At 44.7% G+C, this 20,588-nt stretch overlaps 1 protein-coding gene across 1 annotated transcript in view; it reads right to left on the reverse strand.

Annotated features, from left to right (window-relative positions):
* Nucleotides 1-226: 226 nt before the first annotated feature.
* CCDC3 (coiled-coil domain containing 3) overlaps nt 227-20,588 on the reverse strand; it is an 88,747-nt gene continuing 68,385 nt past the window's right edge. The window contains exon 3 of the mRNA XM_084811620.1: nt 227-5,204. Within this exon, the coding sequence (XP_084667746.1) occupies nt 4,929-5,204 (276 nt within the window). The 3' untranslated portion in view covers nt 227-4,928. The remainder of the gene's footprint in view (nt 5,205-20,588) is intronic.

A 20,588-nucleotide genomic window follows, 5' to 3' on the forward strand; every position in this document is an offset into this window, starting at 1 on the left:
AGCCACCAAACACTCATTCCAGACAGGCCCTCACACAGAGAATGTCAGCCGTGCTTATGCTTCATTGATTTTAATGTGACTTGGGTTACTTGTGACTAACTTCTCCCATTGATTTCAATGGGATTTGATTGTGAGTGACTTAACGTTTTGTGGACTGGGGCCATGGCACGCAATTTAAAAAACAAATGTTCAGTGGACAACATAAGAGGACATTTTTAGATAGACTGAAAAGGACACCACAGGAACTATTCATGTTTATTTCTTTAAATGATGATGACAGAAAAGAAGTTCATTTTATAGCAGTTTAGAAATGCAAGTACCAAATACAGCAGTCGTCTTCTGTGGATTTGTTCACTGAGGTGAAAACTGTTGACATATTTCAAGATTGTGTGTGAGCATCAAATGTGTAACTCTCCCAGGAATTATAATTTCAACCCAAATCATGTTATATCAGCAGTAAGGCATCCTGATGTGATCAAAACAAACAACGGTGTTTCTGTTTCAGAATCGGACAACTGTGAAAGCTCTACAATAAGCTAAAGTAACAGTGTCTTCCTACGCATGTCTACTCAGAAGTCCCACTGTGCTGAATGGAGATTAATCCCAGGTAAGTGTGCACAGGACTGCAGCATAAGTGTCTAACACTGAAATTCAGCACAGGCCATAACAAACTGTTGTGGAAGAACTGCTGCTAATTCCCACTAAGTGTACACCATGTAGAATAACTCTGGCATGGTTCACACAGTCACCAAACTGGTTATCTTCTGTGCCAGGCATGGGCAGACCTCAAGGTTGTGGGATCTACTTTTACTAGATGCCTGAGATCCACCAATTGGAGGTGCATCCGCAACAGTGCTTGGGGGTGGAGCCAGAAGAACAATGGTGGTTCAGAGGGTGGAGCTAACTACCCACCCTTCCTCATGAACCCAACACTGGGATACTTTTTAATGTATATTTATGCTGTGCATGCAGAAGGTCCCAGATTCACTCCCTGGCATCTCCAGGTAGGGCTGGAAAGATTGCTACCTGAAACCCTGCAGCGTAGCTGCCAGCCAGGGTCAACAATACTGGCCTAGCTGGACCAATGGTCTCACTCAGTATAATGCAGTTTCCTGTGGTCCTATAATTCTAGCAGCCGAATTTAGAGAGGGGGAAACCTTTTTGTTGTTGCTATTGTTAAACAATTGGAAGTTAGACACCCTTGCCAGTGTGGTGCAGTGGCGAGAGTGTTGAACTGGGAGCCGGGAGATCCGGGTTCTAGTCCCCACTCGGCCATGGAAGCTCACTGGGTGACTTTGGGCCCATCACAGACTCTCAGCCCAACCTACCTCACAGGGTTGTTGTTGTGAGGATAAAATGGGGAGGAGGAGGAGGAGAATGTAAGCCGCCTTGGGTTCCTTGCAAGAGGAAAAAAGATATAAATGCAATAAATAAAATGTACTGCAAATCATCCAGCAAACTGCTAGTAGACCCCAATCTCTACGTCCTGCCAATCCCTGTTCTGTGCAAATAGCCATCAGGACTGAGCCCACAAACATCTGGACATGGATGCCCATTTCCCAATATCCTTGCCCCTCAAAAAAGGAAAGATTTGCTGGAATTGGAGGCACACAATTATCCCTTGGTCACATGTATGGGACTACAAGAAAGGTGGGGAGACACACAAATGAGCCTGCTACCATAGTGTGTACAGAAGATCGCCAGTTTAGTGCATGTGCGAGTATCTCTTTGAAGACAGCATATCCCAGCATTCAGCGTTCCTATTTGATTTGAATTGTCTTTGCAGCTTGAAGAGAATTTAGATCATAACAGGCTATTGCACTGTTTTTGTAAATATATCTTTCATTCCTTGCTTTTTCAGTCTGGTCATGGACTGCAGGAAACAGATTTGGATTTGGCTCTCGCAGACGGGGAGATCTTTATTAAATCCAATTTTGCGTAAAGGGACAGCTGGAAATTATCCATTTAAGTACAAGCCCTGGCAAATTGTCAGCATTACTGTTAGCTGGGCCACAAATGCAAGCCTTTGTGCTAAATGAGGCAGGTAGGTGTATATGTGTTAGTGTACAATAAATATTTGTTAAAGGGGTAACATGAAGAGCGTATGCCCCTTCCCCTATTTTCTTTTCTACCTTTCCACAACACATGATCTTAAACAAGCCAGGTTACTAGGAATTCACTCTATGCTTTGAAGTAATGTGCAGTAAGATGTCATTCTTGTCAACCATCAGGAAAGCTATCGTAACCCAGATTCATGTATTTAGTACCGTAATTTCTAATTGATTTCAACAGCCTAATGAAGAAGAAAGAATTGCCTAACCAAGAAAACACACAGAAACATTCACAAGTTCATAAAAAAAAATCAAAGCTCACTTCATACTTTATGAAATTAGTTTGTAGCAAATATGCAATAAAAATACTTTCTATAGGATTTAAAATATATATACATGTATAAACCACTTTAATTTTAATGCCCAGATGATATTAATATTAACTGTACTGAAAATGTTGTTTTTATGGCCTTGGTGCAGCCTGAATTGAAGTAAATTGTCTGCAGACTGATGGCACGTGTAGTTTGCCGGACTGCAACCTGGCAAACTGCCACCATCCTGCTTGCTGGGGGATAAAAGTGGAGTCATCATGATTGCTACAGCAAGTGAGAGAAGAAGGCTGGAGAAGGGATTAATGAACAAATGATGCAGGAGTTACAGCATCTCCACCCCCCCTTTAAGAACTTTTAAAGGAGGGGTGCAGAATCTCAGGCCTGGTACTTAGTTATTGGTACTAAGTGCTTTAGGGCGCAATGCTATGTGTGTTTGGACAGAAGAAAGTCCTACAACTCCCAGCAAGTCCTTTCTTCTGTCCAAACACGCATAGGATTGCACCCTTAAGCTACACCAGGTTGATATTTTTTGTATTTTGGCCCCACCCCTTTTGTCTTTAGCCCCGCCCACCACTGGGAAGCAAGGTCCCAAGTGCTTCTCTGAAGGGCCCTAGGGCTGAACGACGCTCAATGCTCTTGTTTTAAAGGCACAGCTACAGCAATTCCAAATTCCTTCTGGCACTGATCACTGATACGCACTGATCCGGGCAGACCACCTCCAGTGCATTGCTTTTCTGGCTAGAAGAGACACCGCTTGCAGAGATCTATTTCAAATCAGAACTCTACAGCTTTCTGGCTGACAAATAATAGACCTGTGTAATCTCGTCTTCTGAACACATCGACAGCCTTTGAAGCTTCTACATTCTAGTGTGGAAAATGTTCTTGCTCGAGCCAAATGATCTGGTACAGCTTGAAAGGGATCAGATCCAGATGGCCTATAGCATTTTGAGATTTATTTTACTTGTAATTTAGGTCTGCACTAACCAGACTGAATTATAATTAATTAGCTGACATACTCAGAAAACACTTGCTGCATGGTTCTCCCAGCTCAGACTCTGCTTGCAGCCAAAGTTATATCAAGCCAGACAGCTGATGAGAGTTTGAGAGTGCCCTATGAGTAGTGAGCAGAGGCTGCCCAGCAAACCTCCATCATACTTTACAACAGGGAATCCAGGAAGCCTTTCCCAACCTGATGCCCCCATACATATTGGACTACACCTCCCATCGTCCCCAGCCAGCATGGCCAATGACCATGCCAGCTGGGGATGTTGAGAGTTGTTGTCTAACACATCTGGAGGGCATCAGGTTCAGGAAGGCTGATCCAAACACGCATAGGATTGCAACCTTAAGCTGCAGTAGGTGGATATTTTTTGTATTTTGGCCCCACCCCTTTTGTCTTTAGCCCCTCCCACCACTGTTGAACTGTCGTTTGAGCCATGCTTGAAAAAAAAGGGTTGATCCACTTTTGGAAGAAAAGGGAATCACATACTTATTTGCATGTTTATTTAACCATACCGCCATGTCAGCTTGTTTGTATCAATTAGCACTGAAGCTAAGCTTTGCAGAAATAGCTGGGAGACCAAAACAAACAAACAAATGAAAGACTCTTTACATTATTTCAGTTAATGTATTTTCTTCATTTCAAGGTGGGAAAGGTGAACGTGATTGACTGCTGAAGTGAATGGAAGAAATGTGTAGCCTTTACAATTGTTATCAGGGTCTTAATCGATTTTATACTTTAAATTGAAGGGCAGTGATATAGAGTTAAGACAATGGTGGGTTTTCTGTTTAGGAAATTACGATTGCCAATGTAAGTAAACATATATTTAAGTATAGTTGGATTGCATTCTAGAAATGTAGAAGTGATATGGACAGTTTGCATTTTTATTTGACCCTAGAATCCCTTTAAAAAAGCAAAAGGTTATGAGGTCTATTTCAAAATCTGCCAGTTGGCACCTTTGGCTGGAAACCAGATTTTCCAGTGGAATGCAGACCCCGAGAGCTTCTCTGAAATGGAATTTGGCTCTCTGCACCCTGATATATATCCTCGTCTGCACTTAGGCCCTGCGCTTCCTTGGGAAACTCAGGCCAGCTTATATTCAGCTCCTTGGTGGTCTCCCATCCAGGCACTGATCAGGCCCAAACCCACTTAGCTTCAGCTACATGCTAGTGCAAAGCTGTAATAATGGGTGCTTTCATACCATTCATTGGACCTAGATTCAAGCAGCCGTAGTATCTGCTTCTAAAGCCCATTCTTGCTTTGTTTCAAATGTGACCTTTAAAGAAAACAAGACTTTCTGAAGACAGTTCACTCCTGTCCACCTTCCCTCCCAGATGAACATAAACCTGAACCTTTTCAAAACATGTTTAATGCGGAATTGACATGGATGTCTTGTATCCAGTTTAGCTTCAAACACAGCAACAGTGACAGCCAAGGGGCCTTGAAGTTGTCATGTCCCTTTTGGATTGCAAGATGGTGTGAGGAGGAGAGGTGTATGCCGTGAAGAGGTCACCAGGATCATTGCCTGCAGCACCAAGCATGGCATTATACTTTAAGGTATGTGGCATGAGAGTTTGCTTGCTTTAAGGAGTTAACGTGAGGGATCTGGCTTCCGATGGAGGACAGCTTTTCGCTGAGCTTTCGGTTGATCAGCTCTATGTGCCTGGTGTTCTTCCTGGCTTGCCTGAGCGACCGTTTGACCTTCTTCACTCGGTCTCGCAGCTGCTTGTTGCGCTTCTCCAAGATGGCCACCTTTTGCTGGAGCGTCTTCACATGGTCTTCCTCGTCGAACAAGGCTTTCTGGACTGAAGAGCACATGAGCTAAAACGACAGACACACATGAATGCTAAACAAACAAAATTTCAAGAAGGGGTTGACTGGAAGCCAATGGCCATGCCTTAGCTGCTCTGTTATTTTGTTAGATGATGATAGTAGTAGTATTATTCTTATTCTTATTTTCTGTGGTGGCCCCCACTCTGTGGAACTCCCTCCCTAGGGAACTCCGTCATGGCCCCTCTTTAATGAGCTTCTGTCGTGCATTAAAAACGTGGTTGTTCAGGCAGGCATTTGGGGTGGGTTAGGGTATTTTAGAAAATGTTTTTATTGTAGAATTTTATTGTTTTAAACTGTTTTATTATATGTTGTACATCGCCCAGAGTGGCTGGGTGACCAGCCAGATGGGCGATTAATAAATTTAATAATAAATAAATAATAAATATTATTATTATTATTATTAAATACTAGTGAATAGAGCCAGCTTCACACAGGTTGGAACAGCCCTTTGTTTGATACAGCAAAGCCTTCAATCACATTTACACAGTTGTCAGACTTGGACACATTGTGTCCATCCCCATTTGAGTGAAGCCATGCCCACTGGTACCCCTATGCATGGCCCATGCTATGGCACACCCCTGTATCCCCCTGAGAGGATATCCTCCCTTCCCCAGGGGGAAGGGAGGGGAGGGCGAAGCCATATAACTTTCTCTCTCAGCCTACTAATCTCCCCTGGCTTCAAACTATAAGGGTGGCAAAGCTATGTACTGGTTAAGAAAGTCGGACCCTAGTGACTGAAGATGTTATTGCAGGCTTCAACCATATGGATACTTAAACATTAATTAATGCATTTTAAAAGCAAAATAACCCCATGGTGCAGGCCTCTAGGGTCCCTTTAGTATGCATGCCAAATTTCAGGTGTCTTGGTTTTACAGTCTTGGCACCATGGCACTGACAGACGGACACATATCCTCCTTTATTATTCTACAAATCTCACTTCTACAGGAGGCTCCCAGCGGTCTCCATCCAAGTATCCCATCAGGTGCTGATGGCATCAGGTACTCCCAGTTAATTCACTGAGCCCCTGACTGCTGTACTGATAAAACTCCCTGGGCATGAGGAGGAAGGGAAGGAGTGAGCACATGAGGCTGCAGCACATACTTTGAAGCCACCTTCCCCAACCTGTTGCCCACCAGATGTTTTGGATTTCAACTCCTATCAGCCCCAGCCAGCAAGGCCAATGGGTAGGAATGCTGGGATTCATAGTCCCAAAAATCTGGAGGGCACGAGGTTCGGCAAGGCTGGTTTGGAGGACTGGAAAGCCACGTCTGTCCTGAGCAAGAGACTCTGCAAGGGTATTTAAAATCACTATTGCAAAATTGGGCCAGTAGCAGATAAAGCCTTTCAACCCCTATCACAAGGAGAGATTATGAGGACAATTTGCAAGGTAAAAAAAGAGCCAGTTAACAAACTTCTAAGAAGAGAGTAGTAATAAAAATATTTAAACAAGTGCACCAACACAGTACCAAGCACATCAATTTATTAAAATAGCCACCGCTGCAGCAACCTACTGTGGTGACTCAGTCTGTTCTGTATTGCTTTTATCTATAATTGCCATATGATTCATTTCTTTCTCTGTTATTTTACATTTCTCTGGCATGTGCACAGGTGGTGTCATGTTAATGATTTTTTTTAGTGGAGTAAAGATTGCAGTTCAAGGCCAGACTGCACATTACAAGAGTCACAGAGCTACCACTGAAAACTGTGTCCCTGCATCAAATTCCCTCCTTCTACCTGGTAATGTCAATGTCATCAATGATCGTGTGTATTTCCCCACCCTACCTCCCTACTCTACATCAATGGCTGGCAGGGGTGAGGAAATGCACAACATGATGAAATTAGGACAGGGAGAAAGTTTTATTACATGTTATAGAGGAGGAGAACTCACCACATGGATACCATTTTCAGCGGCAGGCCTCTATTGCTTGTATTTATGTGCAGTTCTGGACTCAAGTGAGGAAGGAAAAAGCACATAATACTCTGATCCCAAGCCACTAACTGAAGGATAATTTCTTTCATACTATTTCCTTCTCTTTACTACCCTTTGATCTGGGAGCAGGATTGTAACTGAAATAAAGAAGTAAGGGGTTCAATGCTGCTGAGTGCTGTGGGGGCCTCCTTGTCTTGCAGCATACCACGCAATCATTGTGAGAATGCTATGGGTCACCTAAAGCATAGACGGGGAACCTGTGGATTCTGAAGGACCCCCTCGTTCCCCACCCCTGACCAAAATTTTACACTCGTATTGCATTTTGTGTGACAGACCAAGATCAAATCCCCTGCTAACTGTCATGGCTGTAATGGACGTTAATTGGCCAAAGAGACTGCATTTTAAGTTAGCAGCCATAATAAGATCAGGGCAAGAATGCAAGGCAGAATACTTACTGAAAGGCTTTTGCTTGGAGAGAAGGTAGATAATAACAAGATGTAGTTTGTGGATTTCTGCAGTTTCCTATAGAGCTTGTGGTCAAGCTAGCATTTTCCTGTCTGTCATCGTGACCTTTATGAATTTACGTCTAGGCTTCAAGTAGAGAAGCATAACACATTATTGCTTTCTATGAGATACCACAATGATGAATAGCAAATACAGGCGCGGGGAGCACGGAGGAACGTAGTTCGGTGTAAGTTATACCACTGCCTATATTAGGGAGCTGGAAGCTCCACTCGGGGTCACTCAATTGTAGAGGAGTGACCCATCGCGATGTCAATACTCGTCTTGAATAAAGCTTTTCAGTGTGGTCCTTGAAAGTCCAGCTGAGCCGCTTCCGTGACATCTCCCTCAGATGTCCCTTTGTATTCCGCTCAGAGGTGAGTTAGGCTTGTCTGTACATGTTGCAAAATGAGATAGTCGGAGCTCTGAGGTGGTAGAATGGACTGTGCCACTTTAGACTGCAGATGGGAAATTACAGTTTCAGTGCTCCTGTGCTCACAGGACTCCTAGCACAGCAAAAAACAGGCTGGACTACAACCTTTCCCTCTGATATACTGTATGTTTCTTTACTTGCAGGGAGCTTTCCCCGCCCGGGGGCCATTCAGAAACGTGAAACATTTCACCTCATTCAGAAGAGGTCTGCTCCACTGTTCTACCTCACCTCATTCAGCTGCATCTGTAGGCCAACCTTGGCACACAACACAGACCGAGATGGTAGACTGTGGCGGTGGAATTCTGGATTGTATCACTTCAGCCTTCAGCTGGAGGCGTCCTTTTCTGAATTCTGCCCCGTGTTTTAAAATCAGCAGCAGCAACCTCTCTGCATGTAGTAAACTAGCACACTAGGAAAACGTGTGCTAGTTCACTTCTCTCCTAGAGAGTCCATTTGCCGTGGAGTGTTAATTTGTCAGCATGCCCTGTGGAATATTTTAACAATAAATCACAGGGTTTGCGCTTGTGTTCAGTCATACAAATGTGGTTCATTTTTGGTCATTCTCCAGAATGTGGTTAAAATTCAGTATAATTCTGACCACAGTGGAGAACATTCCTGCTATTAATCTGGCGTCCCTTAAGACCATGAGTTTATGCCTCACTTGCTTGGGAATATGTTTTCACTGAAATAAATTAGGCTCACTTTCAAGTGGATATGTTCAGTATCAGGCTGTACATTTGTTTATTGTTTTGTCACCTGGACAATACTGGTTTGAAAAGCCCCCCTCTCCCCAAAGCAAACCCAAGTCAAGACCATTTGAAACTGAGATCTGGGCTAAATTTGCCTTGCATTCAGTTTGCTCAGACCCACTGTCAGCCAACAAGCCCTCCCTCCTTTCCTTGCCTCCTTTTCTTCCCTTCCTCTAAACTTACCTGATAAGTGGAGCAGAAGCAGCATTAGCTGCAAGTGCCCCTCCATCGCCTCTCCTTTGGGGCGGATGTCATGAGACTCAGGAGCCCAGGGCTCCTAGGGAAACACAGTTCTCCAGGGCTTCCGAGTCCAGTGGAGTCCATTAGGAGTCCTAGAGAATTCGGATATCCAGGGTTCCTTGCACGCGGAATGCTGCTTTTGCAGTGCTTGTCACGGTGCCCAACAGAGGTAGGGAAGTATGGAGCGGGAGTGAGATTACTTTTACCACTGTTGCCACTGCTACCTGTGCACCACAACCAGGCACGTTTGGGAGAGAGGGTTCTACAGGTTCATAAGGGGTGGAGGAATCACAGAGGAAGAAGGCGATAACCTCGTTCACTCGCTCTTTGTGAGCACTTGAAAAGACTTGATGGGTTTTCTGAGTGCTGGCAAAGAAAGATAGCCAGAAATGAGCATAAAGAAAGAAGAGCCAAGGAGAGTTCACACACCGCTGGATTGGAGTGGGCAGACTTTAGGCTTGAGGGATCTACGCTGTGTTTTCACTAGAACCCTGAGATCAACCAACTGGAGCCAGGTCCAAAATAGTGGCTCAGGAAGGCAAACACAAAACTGGATAAAGAAGTGCCTCTTTTGGTACCAGAACTGGAGCTTGCACACAAATCTACTCCTGTTGCGCCCCCAAGCATTCTTGATTTCAGCAGCCCAAGGGACCCAAACTGACGTGATTCTAAACCTGCACCTAGCGGCTACACAGGGCCAGCTCTCCCATGAACTTGTCAGGCAGCAGAACAAGAGGGGTGAAGGATCGTGCCTGCCCCCTTGGGCACTGCTGACACACTGCCCCCGCTCTCCTACTCTCTCACAGCGGGAGAGCAGCAGGCAGGGCTCCTTGGAGGACCAGCTGCCCCCCCCCCCATTGCTCTGAGCCCTCTCACAAAGCAAGGGATTGAGTGAGCAAGTGCTCCAGAGAGGCTGCCTGGCCAATCTCTTGGTTTGGGAGAGGGCTCAGAGCGAGAGATGGAGTGGGTGGGTTCTCTGTTTTTAAACCATGGGTGGGGGGGTCAGAGGTCGACTGCAAATCACCCGAAGACCTACCAGTAGATCCCAATCTGCCTTCTGCCTGCTTCTGTCACTAGAAAACACCCTCATAGTGGGTCTGTATGGCAGGCACCAACGGTCAGAAGGTTTGGGTTGTTGCCAAGGCCAAAGTGATTAAGAGGGTAACTGGCCAAGGCCACAAACTACCATCCTGGTTCTCACAATGTAGAGCCTGGCCAGTTTGAAGACAGCTGGCAGACAGCACCCAGAGCCACTTACAATGATGCAGGCAAGGCCGGGAGATTCTCTGTGTTCACATAACCCACTGCCTTCTCCCATGTCGCCAGTCGAACCTCAACTCTTGTCCCCGACCCATCGCAAGGGGTAAGGGACCCTCCCAGAGCAGCTGCCCCGTGGAAGCTTGAGACAGTCTGTGGGCCCAGGTGCAATGAATGGCTCGTGGGAGTCTTGTAGCCGGATCTTGCCTGGCAGGCAACAGTGGCCATATTTAGGATGTTTCACTTCCAGGTTAGGGATTGTGTGCTAGCTGGGAGCCAGCCTAGCAAAATGTACTGGCAAGTCTCTATAGTAAAATGTTTCAGACCTACTGCTGTACTTGATGCATATTGTGAACCTCCAGAGTGCTTCAGGTACTGGACAGTATAGAAAATAAATAAGTAAATAAATAAATAAATAAAATATATAAAATAAATGCATGTAATTGGGGGGGATACATTTGGGAAAGAATGTGTGGATAGCGTCATTATATAGTTTCATCACTAGGTGGGCTTAGTTGTATCTGAGTGGATTCGGGAGCTTCCTGTAGCTGTTGTATTCTTGTTGGAGAGAGAGAGATTTGATGAAGCGGGCTATAGTTCATGAAAGCTTATACCAGAAAAAAAAGTTAGTCTTTAAGATGCAACAAAACTCTTTGTTGTTTTTGTTGCAATAGACTAACACAGCTACCCTCTGGAAATTCTTCCTGACAAAAATGTGTCCTTTAAGCCTTCAATGACAGAATTCTTCTCGAAAAGTTTCTGCGCGTGTGTGTATGTCTGTGTGTGAACTACTGAATGCACAGTTAGTATATTAAGCTGTATTGGACAAATGACATATTAATCAAGTGTTGTGTGGGTGTGAAAAACTGCTGCTGCTGGTGCTTTAATCAAGTTTGACTACGTGCTTTTTTTTACTTCTCCCCCTGCCACCTTGTCTACTTACATAGCTTTCAGAGGTTCAGACCCTGTGTAGTACCCACATCTAAATAAACCAGTAAGCCCACACTTGCTGTGATAATGAATAATTATATGTTATTATGTCTATTTTTCATTCTTTGCTTTGTAATATTTTCTAACAAGCTGAAGGGGTTGGGGAGGGGAAAATGTTCACTTGTCTTGGATAAGCACCAGCAGCTAACAATCCTTTATACAGAATGGCTCACCAGAACCGCCGTTCACAGTTGATGACTTTGACTGAGTCAGTCTTACCAATCTGCTTTGAGGATTTGCCAAGGCCTAAGTTCTCTGGAGGAAATGCCCCTTTCTACCCACCCCAGGAGACTTTTTTGAAAGCAAGAGCCAAGGACAGTGTGTGTGTGTGTGTGCACACGTGTGCGAATGCGTGCACACACACAAATGTATCAAACATTATTTTTTAAACAATGCACACCAATGTCAAGCTAAGTTGTGATTATACAGGCATCTGATTAGACAACATTAATTTAACCACCACCACCACCCAGCTCTCAACCTGCTGCATTAAATACCAATATGCTGTTCAGATAAAACTAGTCTTAAGAATGGCCATAAGCTGTTCTAGATGCATTCTGATTTGGGTAAAGCAATGGGCTGATGTTATGTCTGTGGTCAATTCTGCCCAGCTGAGAATGAACCAATTCATCCAACTTTTATTGATGAATGTACTAATGCTAGGATGCAGAACCTCTGGCCCAGGGAGGTTCCACATCCAGGTCTCTTGGATTTCTCCAGGAGATAACACTGGGAATCCCCAGTGTTATCTCCCATCACAGACTGGAGATAACAGCAGGCAGCCGGAGGTCTGGCCACGGAGACTGCTGGACAAATCGCCCCCATAAGGACGACGCATGAAGCCAGGAACTCAGCTGATGCTAGGAGAAAGGCAAAATGAGTGGGGGCAATTGTGTTAGTGGGCATCTCCACATCCACTGACATCAGTTGGCATGGCCACACCCGCTGATGTCATCTGGCCCAGAGGGGTGATTCAGTCCTCTTCCCCATTCTGGTTCATCACCCCTGTCCTAAAGGATCACATTCTGGACACACGAGCCAAACCTTTCTCAAACCGTTTGATGTTTGCATAGGGTGACCTTTATGGAGAAGAGAGAATTATATCTGGTGCAGTTTTGTTAACACAGGCAGGAAAAAGCTGCACCTCTTCTGCGGATATGTTATAAGTAAAGCAACTCAGTCTTCCTTTGCATCAGGTCACCTTATATTGAATACCCACACTGGAAATATTGGGCGGGATAGCTAATACTTTGGAAGACAGAAACAAAATTCAAAGTGATCTGGATAGACTGGAGCACTACAGAGCACTACTATTGGAGGAAAACAACAGAATGACATTTAATAGGGATAAATGCCAAGTTCTGCACCTAGGAAAAAGAAACCAAATGCACAGTTACAAGATGGGGGATACGTGGCTCAACCACACTACAAGCGAGAAGGATCTTGGAATTGTAGTCAATCACAAGCTGAATATGAGCCAACAATGTGATGTGGCCGCAAAAAAGGCAAATGCTCTTCTGGGCTGCATTAATAGAAGCATAGCTTCCAAATCCCAGGAAGTACTAGTTCCCCTCTACTCAGCACTGGTTAGGCCTCATCTGGAGTACTGTGTACAATTCTGGGCACCACACTTTAAGAAAGATGCAGACAAACTGGAGAGGGTTGAGAGGAGGGCAACAAAGATGATCAGGGAACTGGAAACAAAGCCCTATGAAGAGAGACTGAAAGAACTGGGCATGTTCAGCCTTGAGAAGAGACGACTGAGGGGAGATACAAGAGTGCTCTTCAAGTACTTGAAAGGTTGTCACAGAGAGGAAGGCCAGGATCTCTTCTTGATCATCCCAGAGTGCAGGACACGGAATAATGGGCACAAGTTACAGGAAGCCAGATTCCAGCTGAGCATCAGGAAAAACTTCCTGACTGTTAGAGCAATACGACAATGGCACCAATGACCTAGGGAGGCGGTGGGCTCTCCCACACTAGAGGCGTTCAAGACGAGGCTGGACAGCCATCTGTAAGGGATGCTCTGACTTGGATTCCTGCATTGAGCAGGGGGTTGGACTCGATGGCCTTGTAGGCCCCTTCCAACCCTACTATTCTATGATTCTATGAAAAGTCACCTGTTTGGGCTTCAGAATGTAGAAAAACAGTTGTATGAATTGGTCCGTAATCTCTGGTAACTGAGTGTATAAGAAAAGCAGGAGTGGGGTGGGGTGGGTGCGGGAGAGACAAGTGACTCCACAGTTAAGACCCATGATGAGATGGCTAGTCTCCATTTACCTGGCTACTCAGCTAAGAAAAATACTTACTGGGTACGTACACAAGGCACAGTTTGTCCCAGTTAATGGGGTACATGTTAAAACATTATAATTCATGCTTAATACAACATGCCAGAATAATATAATACTTAATATTCAAGTGTTCAAAGCATACTTTGAACACTTGAATAATTCCATAATTATTCCATAATTCTTACAAATATATAAAGTAGGCCAGTATTTTTTTATCATGGCTGTTTGTATGTTGGATTCTATGAGGGGCACAGAAAAAGCATTTGGGTGTAGAATACAGCTTCCTGACAACCTTGGCGTTAGTTTATTTAAAACATAGCAAGTTTCTAGCCCTCAAGGTAGTAAAGATATTTTTAAAAGTGCATGAGCAATGCCTGCTCAGATCTCAGAAGCTGAAGTGGTGACAGAAAAAGATCTCCCATCTTTAGTAAAATAATAATTGCACAATAGCCTCCTCCCAGAAGCATAATAATGCAAAACAGCAAAACAACAACCCTGATTAAATTATGCAAATAATAACAACAGTAATAATGTATGTACAGTTTTCTTTATACAGTATCTGGATTGCCTGGACACAGACTTTTAATTTTGTTAGAATGGCACATACATATCTGATTATTATACATGGGGGGCGTGGGCATGTCTGAGGTTCAGAATTAATGGGTTCACCAAGTCTTAGAGTTCATGGTTGAGATGAATTTTGGACCAGAGTCTTCTTTGCAGCTTACATCTCTACACTATGCTAACTTTATAATGACACTCAGTGAATGATTCCTGGGCAATTCTGACCCAAGAAGCGGGGGGTTATCTAAGGGGTGGGGGAGGGGGGAACATCATGGAAGAGTCTTCAGCTTTCCCACTGCTTTAGCAGACCTAATTTAGTAGATATTATTTGAGTTGGCATGAGGCCGCCTCCTCCTCCCTAAAAGTGCCGTGCCAAGAACTACATGCCATCCAAGAAGCAACTCAGACTGCCCTGAGGCGTGGAGGCTGGGAAGCTGACTGCCTTGATACTCTGTGCAGTGGGAGGGCGGGTGTGTGTGTGTGTGTGTGTGAAAAGAATGTAACTAAAATAAAAGACTTCCTAAGGAGAAAGAAAATGGAGAGTAGACCAAAAAGCAATCTGCTCTCCTTTGGGTCCCCATTAGAGAAAGCAGCAGCACAGTTCGAAAACACGGTTCCCAGCTCCAAACCACAGCACTTTCCTGCCACTTCGCTTGAGGGAAGGGGCTCGGGCAGTCATCACCACCCACCCATGCTTGATATCAGAGCTGGGCTCGGACGCTGTTTTGCAAATTTCAGGCAATCTCAAAAAACATAAGGAAGCTTTCCCCAGCCTGGTGCCCCTCCAGATGTATGGCCATGCTGGCTAGGAATGGTGGGAGTTGTAGACCAGCACACCTGGAGGGCACCAGATGGAGGAAGGCTGCACTAGTGGTTCATGTGCATATGACAGACCACTAGGATCGCCAGCTCTTCTTGTACTGGCCGTGTACCTGTGTTTTTAGCAGCAGCTCACTCGGTTTGTAGAAATTTAGCCGGTGAAAACTTCAACCATCGACTTATTTCTATGCAACTACAAACTTAAACATTTGTTCCTAAAACAACAAAGAGTCTTCTTGTGGCACCTTAAAGGTTAACAGATTTGAGGTTTCATGGATTAGAGTCCCTTTCATCGGAGATTTATGGTATAATAAATCTTTAAGGGGCCAGATGACTCTTTTGTTGTTTTTGCTGAGACTGACTAATTTGAAAGAATCCTTCAATTCGACCAATAAAGTTACAGGAGGCCTGTCCTCCTATGCATCTCCTCAACCTATATTAGGCTGCTGTCAGGAGCAGGGCTCATAAAAAGTTGGCAACTGTATCCACATCAGGTCAGCATTTCATGTCCAAATGCAACTGCAACCACTTGGATCTCTTTATGGTTTGTATATGAAAGATAAACAATCCATAGCTTTGTAAAAGATGTCCTAGTGTTAGCAATACAAACACAATGGACGGAACATTTGAGAGTGATTTGCTCTCATTTCTCCTGGGCTTCCGTTGTATTTACGAAGACGTGGCACGGACATCCCAGTTACTGGTTGGAGAGATCTCAAGAAATGCCTGCCACTCTGTGTCTTACTGGAAAATGTGAGCGCAATTTGCAAGCTTTGGCCACTGTGCCTACCAGTTCACCAAGATGCACTGACTCAGCAGAAAGGTGAAATTGCAGGGAAGTGAAGCTCTGCGTCTGTGCACATAAACTCGGTAGAAACTCCTTTAAAAATGTTCTAAAAAGTACTGTGCTCAGCAGTTATTAGGTGTTTTTTTTAATGTCTCAAGAAAGGACTCATTCATTTAAAAGCATGATCTTTGTTTCACTGGTGGAAGAAATATTAAAACGGTTGAAGGGCATCATTTCAGATTTGGAGTGGAGGAGACTATTTGCAGCAAAGTTGAAAGGCTCATTCTTGAATACATTCCAGATGCAATGGCAGAGGAGAAAAGCTCTGTATTTTGAGAGCATTTCTTCTAGTTATATTTCTTTTTGATAGAACTCCTAGCAATAGAGATCATAAAGCGACTTCTCTATTTCAACACAAAGAGATGTGTGTCATTTGCTTCTCTCAGGCTGGAGTATCAGAATCATACTTAGGCTGCAATGCTGTGCACACTTACATGGAAGTAAGTTCCATTGAATTGAATGGGACACATCCCCAAGTAAACATACATAGGATTATACTGGGAGGGAGCAATCCTATGGTTGCTAGTTAGTGGCTAGACAGCCATAGGATATGTGGGTTTCCAGAAACTGACCTCACAGCCCACGTTCCGAGGTCGGTTCCCAGAGAACCAACCTTCCGCGCTGAGGCAGCGTGGAACAGCCCCACGCTCCGCACTTTGAAGAGCACGGAGCGGCCAAAACGGGGCGTTCCGCAGCGGGGAAAGCGGAAATGCCAGTACAACACATCCTGTGTGTCGTCCGACAGCTTCCTCCCCCGCTCTGGCTTCCTGCGGCTAGACAGCTGAAATCGGCTGTCTAGCCACAAATGTAGGGCAGGAGAAGTGTGGAGGGAACAATCCGAGTTCAGAGGCAGCCGCCTATCCCCATAGGATTGCACCCTAAGAAACTTATCTCCAGAGTAGCCTTATTAGCTTGTTGCAGCAAAAAACATCAAAAGCATATTGCGGTCCCTTGAAGATTTAATGCAAAATGAATGAACTGAATTCCAGTCCACAAAACCTTTCATCTGTTCGCCTTTCAGGTGCCACAAAACTTCAGCTTCTTATACAAGCACTCCGTCATCTTTGAGTTTTTCCTCCCAGTGTTACAGTTTGAGGGACGTTAAGTGACAGGGATGTGGTGGATTAGCCATGAGAAACGATGTTTCTTTATATCTGTTTAGGCCTGAAGCTAAATGGTTGATGGCTGTCATAACGCATACCTATTTGCGGAGACCTGTAACCCTAGAATTGCCTTGAAAAAGAAATTTATGGCAGGATAATTCAGCACCTAATTTTTATTTTTAATGAAAAGCTTGGAATACACTTAATAATAATTGGATTGTGGCATACATTTTCCACTTATGTTGCAGCTACACACAAACCCACACACCCTCCTGTGTTGCTTCCTGTGTGATTTGGGTTGAACAGAAAAGACTTTCTACAACCAGCAGCTACTGTTGCCAGTGGTGGTAAGCCACAGGCTAGACGGCAGCCTTACAATCAGATAGTATGTCACTAAAACTGCTTAAGATGCATACTGCAGAATGTTGTGGAGGTGTATGTGTCAGAGAAAGTCCTGTCCTAGTTCCTTCTTTGAAGCCAGTCAGAAAAAGATACACTGCCCTCTCGACTTTATGTCTAGGTTGGGCACCCATCTTGTGACCTTCGGTAGGGATTGTGGGGGCCCTCTGTGTGTAATTATCACTGCTTCCCTCCCCAACAGTAAGAAGCCAATGGTTCATCTCCCCACTTTACAGTCCAGTTGAGCCCTATTGTCCAGAAGCCTTTTAGAACTTAAGTGGCATGGTCAGCCTGAGAAGGGAGAGTCACTGTGTCTTTTGTCTGGACTCTGGCAGATGGGCAGACTGGGCACAGACCAGTTTGATCAGCTTTACAGTGGAATTTTACTGAGTGGAACACAGAAGAACTGTGTGGCTGGCCACATGGCGTGTGTGTGTGTGGGGTGTGTGTGTGATAGGACTAAAAATAAGAGTCAAGATTGGGAGATCAAGCAGATCTTGGCCATTTTGCATCGCCTTTAGCCCCCAGCTTGCTGGAAGGTAGGGTACCTCTAGCTGTAGTCGAGTTGCTTTGAGAGTGTTTGTTGCTTTGAGAGTGTACTTATTCCACTTCTTCTTATCCCAGCTCTCTCTCTCTCTCTCTCTCTCTCTCTCTTGATATTTACTGGGAATGGGCCTGAAATGTTGTGGATTTAAGAATGAGGGACTGAGGTGAGTTGGTTCACTTTGAGGGAAGGGAGTCCCACATGCTACAGGGGTGGTAGCCTTTGCCAAATGCTTCCCATGCACACTCTTGAGGTGCTCCAGTTTTTGGATGGGCACCACTGTAGTTCCCCAGGGAGCAAGAACAGTCTGGCCAAAGCCTGGAGGAGGCAGTTTGCACCTCAGAGCAGAAGCTGGGGTGAAAGGAATCTGACTGTCAGGAGAGGTCAGGTGGGAGCTCGCTTTTTGTGCTATGCTGGGGAGCAGTAGCATTTTCCTACAGTCAAGGCTTGAAGGGGCATGTATGATGTTCCTATTTGTGGAAACTCATCTGGGACATGGAAGCTTCCGAAATATGAGAAGCTTAACTCAACAGGTTAGCTGTCCAAGTTAAATTGCAGATAATAACTGTATCTAATTTTATCCTATTTCAGTGCCACCCTTCTTCCAAGGAGTGTGTGTGTGGGGGGCATTCTGCCTGGGGTTCTCCCATTTTGTTATTTCAGCACCACTCCAAGGTTAATCAGAGATGGAGACATGCCCAAGGCTATCCAACAAAATTCATGGCAAGAGGGGTCTCTCTGCAGGCTGAACCTTCAGTTACATAGCGTGAGACAGCTCTGCTCAAGCCTCAGATTTGGGGGTTCCATTAAATGAGTAGCATATTATCAATCCTTTATTATCATACACTTACTGCCATTTCAGGGATGGGCCAAGAATTTGGACTTTCTGCTCCAGGCACCAAAACATCTTGGGTTGTCTATGTCTCTCTGAGCCAGCCTTTTCCAACATGGTGCCCTCAAATGTTTTGGACTTCAACTCCCATTAGCTCTAGCCAGGATGGCTAATGGGTGGGAATGGTAACAATTTCATGTTGTTCTTAGTATTGTACGCTGCCTAGAGTGGCCGGGTAGTTGGCCAGATGGGCAGCTAATAAATCTGATGATGATGATGCTGGGAGCTGTAGTCCAAAATATCTGGAAGGGCCCAGGCTGGAGAAGGCTGCTCTGAGCTAACCTGACCATTTCTCCACTAGGCCATGCTGATGTTCAGTCCCTGTAGCAGTGTTGCTATGGCTCTCTTCGGAGAATGCTGCAACGTTTGTACTCATTTGCTTGGGTGAATTCCTGACTGTAAAAGTGCTGTAAAAAAGAAATATATAACTTTATGCAGGGTACAACCCTTTGTTATTCAAAGCACAAAACTAGAGGGTTCTTTTTCTTTAAAAAAAAATCCAGTTTATCGTTCAGCTGTCGCATGAAAAGAAGAAAGTCATCTGACTCACACAGCCCCGATCCTGATTTTCCTTGTGCCTATTTTGATTCTGTGCAGCAACGCGAGGTTCATCTCACGTTGTTAGAACAGTTTCCAGACCTGACTCTTTCACAGAGAAATTTTCATCCTCAAAAGCTCTTTCAACTATGATAATAGTCTAAACAGCTCCATCTTCAAAGCACATACGTCTCCCCAAGTGATTTGCCATGTCCCTTTGAGCATATATGTTTTACAACATGTAACGCTGCCTTGGGAGCCTCTTCCATTTGAATGTGTTTTATCTTCTGCTAGGAGGATTGTGCTCCACCATTTGCACGTGTTTTCACAATTATCATATCATGAAGCTTTGAAAGGGGTGGGTGGGGAATTTAACAGGAGTTTCAGCAGTCTATTAGCATGCTCCAGTGTTGAATTTTGGTTTCTGGCTGAAGAGAGGAACAGAAGGAAAAGGGATGATCAGGACAGAATCTCTAGGAATTAAAATGGAGGTAAATGTGTCACTCCCTCTTTGGCTGCACACAGAAAGCCGTCTCCGTGGCAGGCCATACTTCGTAGTTTGACACCAAATTCACTCATGCCATTTACAGCAAACGGGGAGGGGGTGCACACCAAAGTGCCTTCCTGTCCCTGTAAAGGAGGATGAATGCCTTTAGCTTAATAAAGATGCCATTCAATAGGAGACGTGGGGTGCTTTAGCTAATGATAGAGTGCTTCCAGATGAGGCCTTTTATTGTGCAATTGCCTACTTCATGGAATTTTATGGGGGAGGGGGGTTCTAGATGGCATCTTCCATTTGTAGCCCTCCTGTTTTCCCACCGCTTCTTCACTCTTTTTTCTTACCACAGAAAACCCATTAAGGAGGACAAGGCAGAGTAGCTCCACAATACCTTTGGCTTGGTAGTCCTAGGAGCCCTCCATCTGCCAGCAGCCACAGTTGGCGCGATTTTCCATGTGAACACATTCTCCCATCCAGATCAAAAGAGACCACCTTACAATGCCAAATATCCTCACAGAGCAAACAGACCTATCTCCTATCAAAAACACTGACATTCTCTCATGACACCCACACCCTCTTCCAAGAAGACCCACTATCTTCCAGGAAGTATCGCCCGTGGTCGCAGAATCCAAATCTCTCTCGTTGGCACCACCTTCGTAGCCAGTCATTCACCTGGAGTATTTTTTGTTCCCTTTCTAGCCCTCTTCTAACTACTGGAAGGATGGATGAGAAAACTATCTGGGCCCCAAAGTTCTTGAGTTTCTTTCCCAAAGCTTC

The sequence above is a fragment of the Heloderma suspectum genome, chromosome 7 (genome assembly GCF_057233095.1).
Source record: "Heloderma suspectum isolate Gila_16-S chromosome 7, 16-S_ref, whole genome shotgun sequence".
Taxonomy (NCBI): domain Eukaryota; kingdom Metazoa; phylum Chordata; class Lepidosauria; order Squamata; family Helodermatidae; genus Heloderma; species Heloderma suspectum.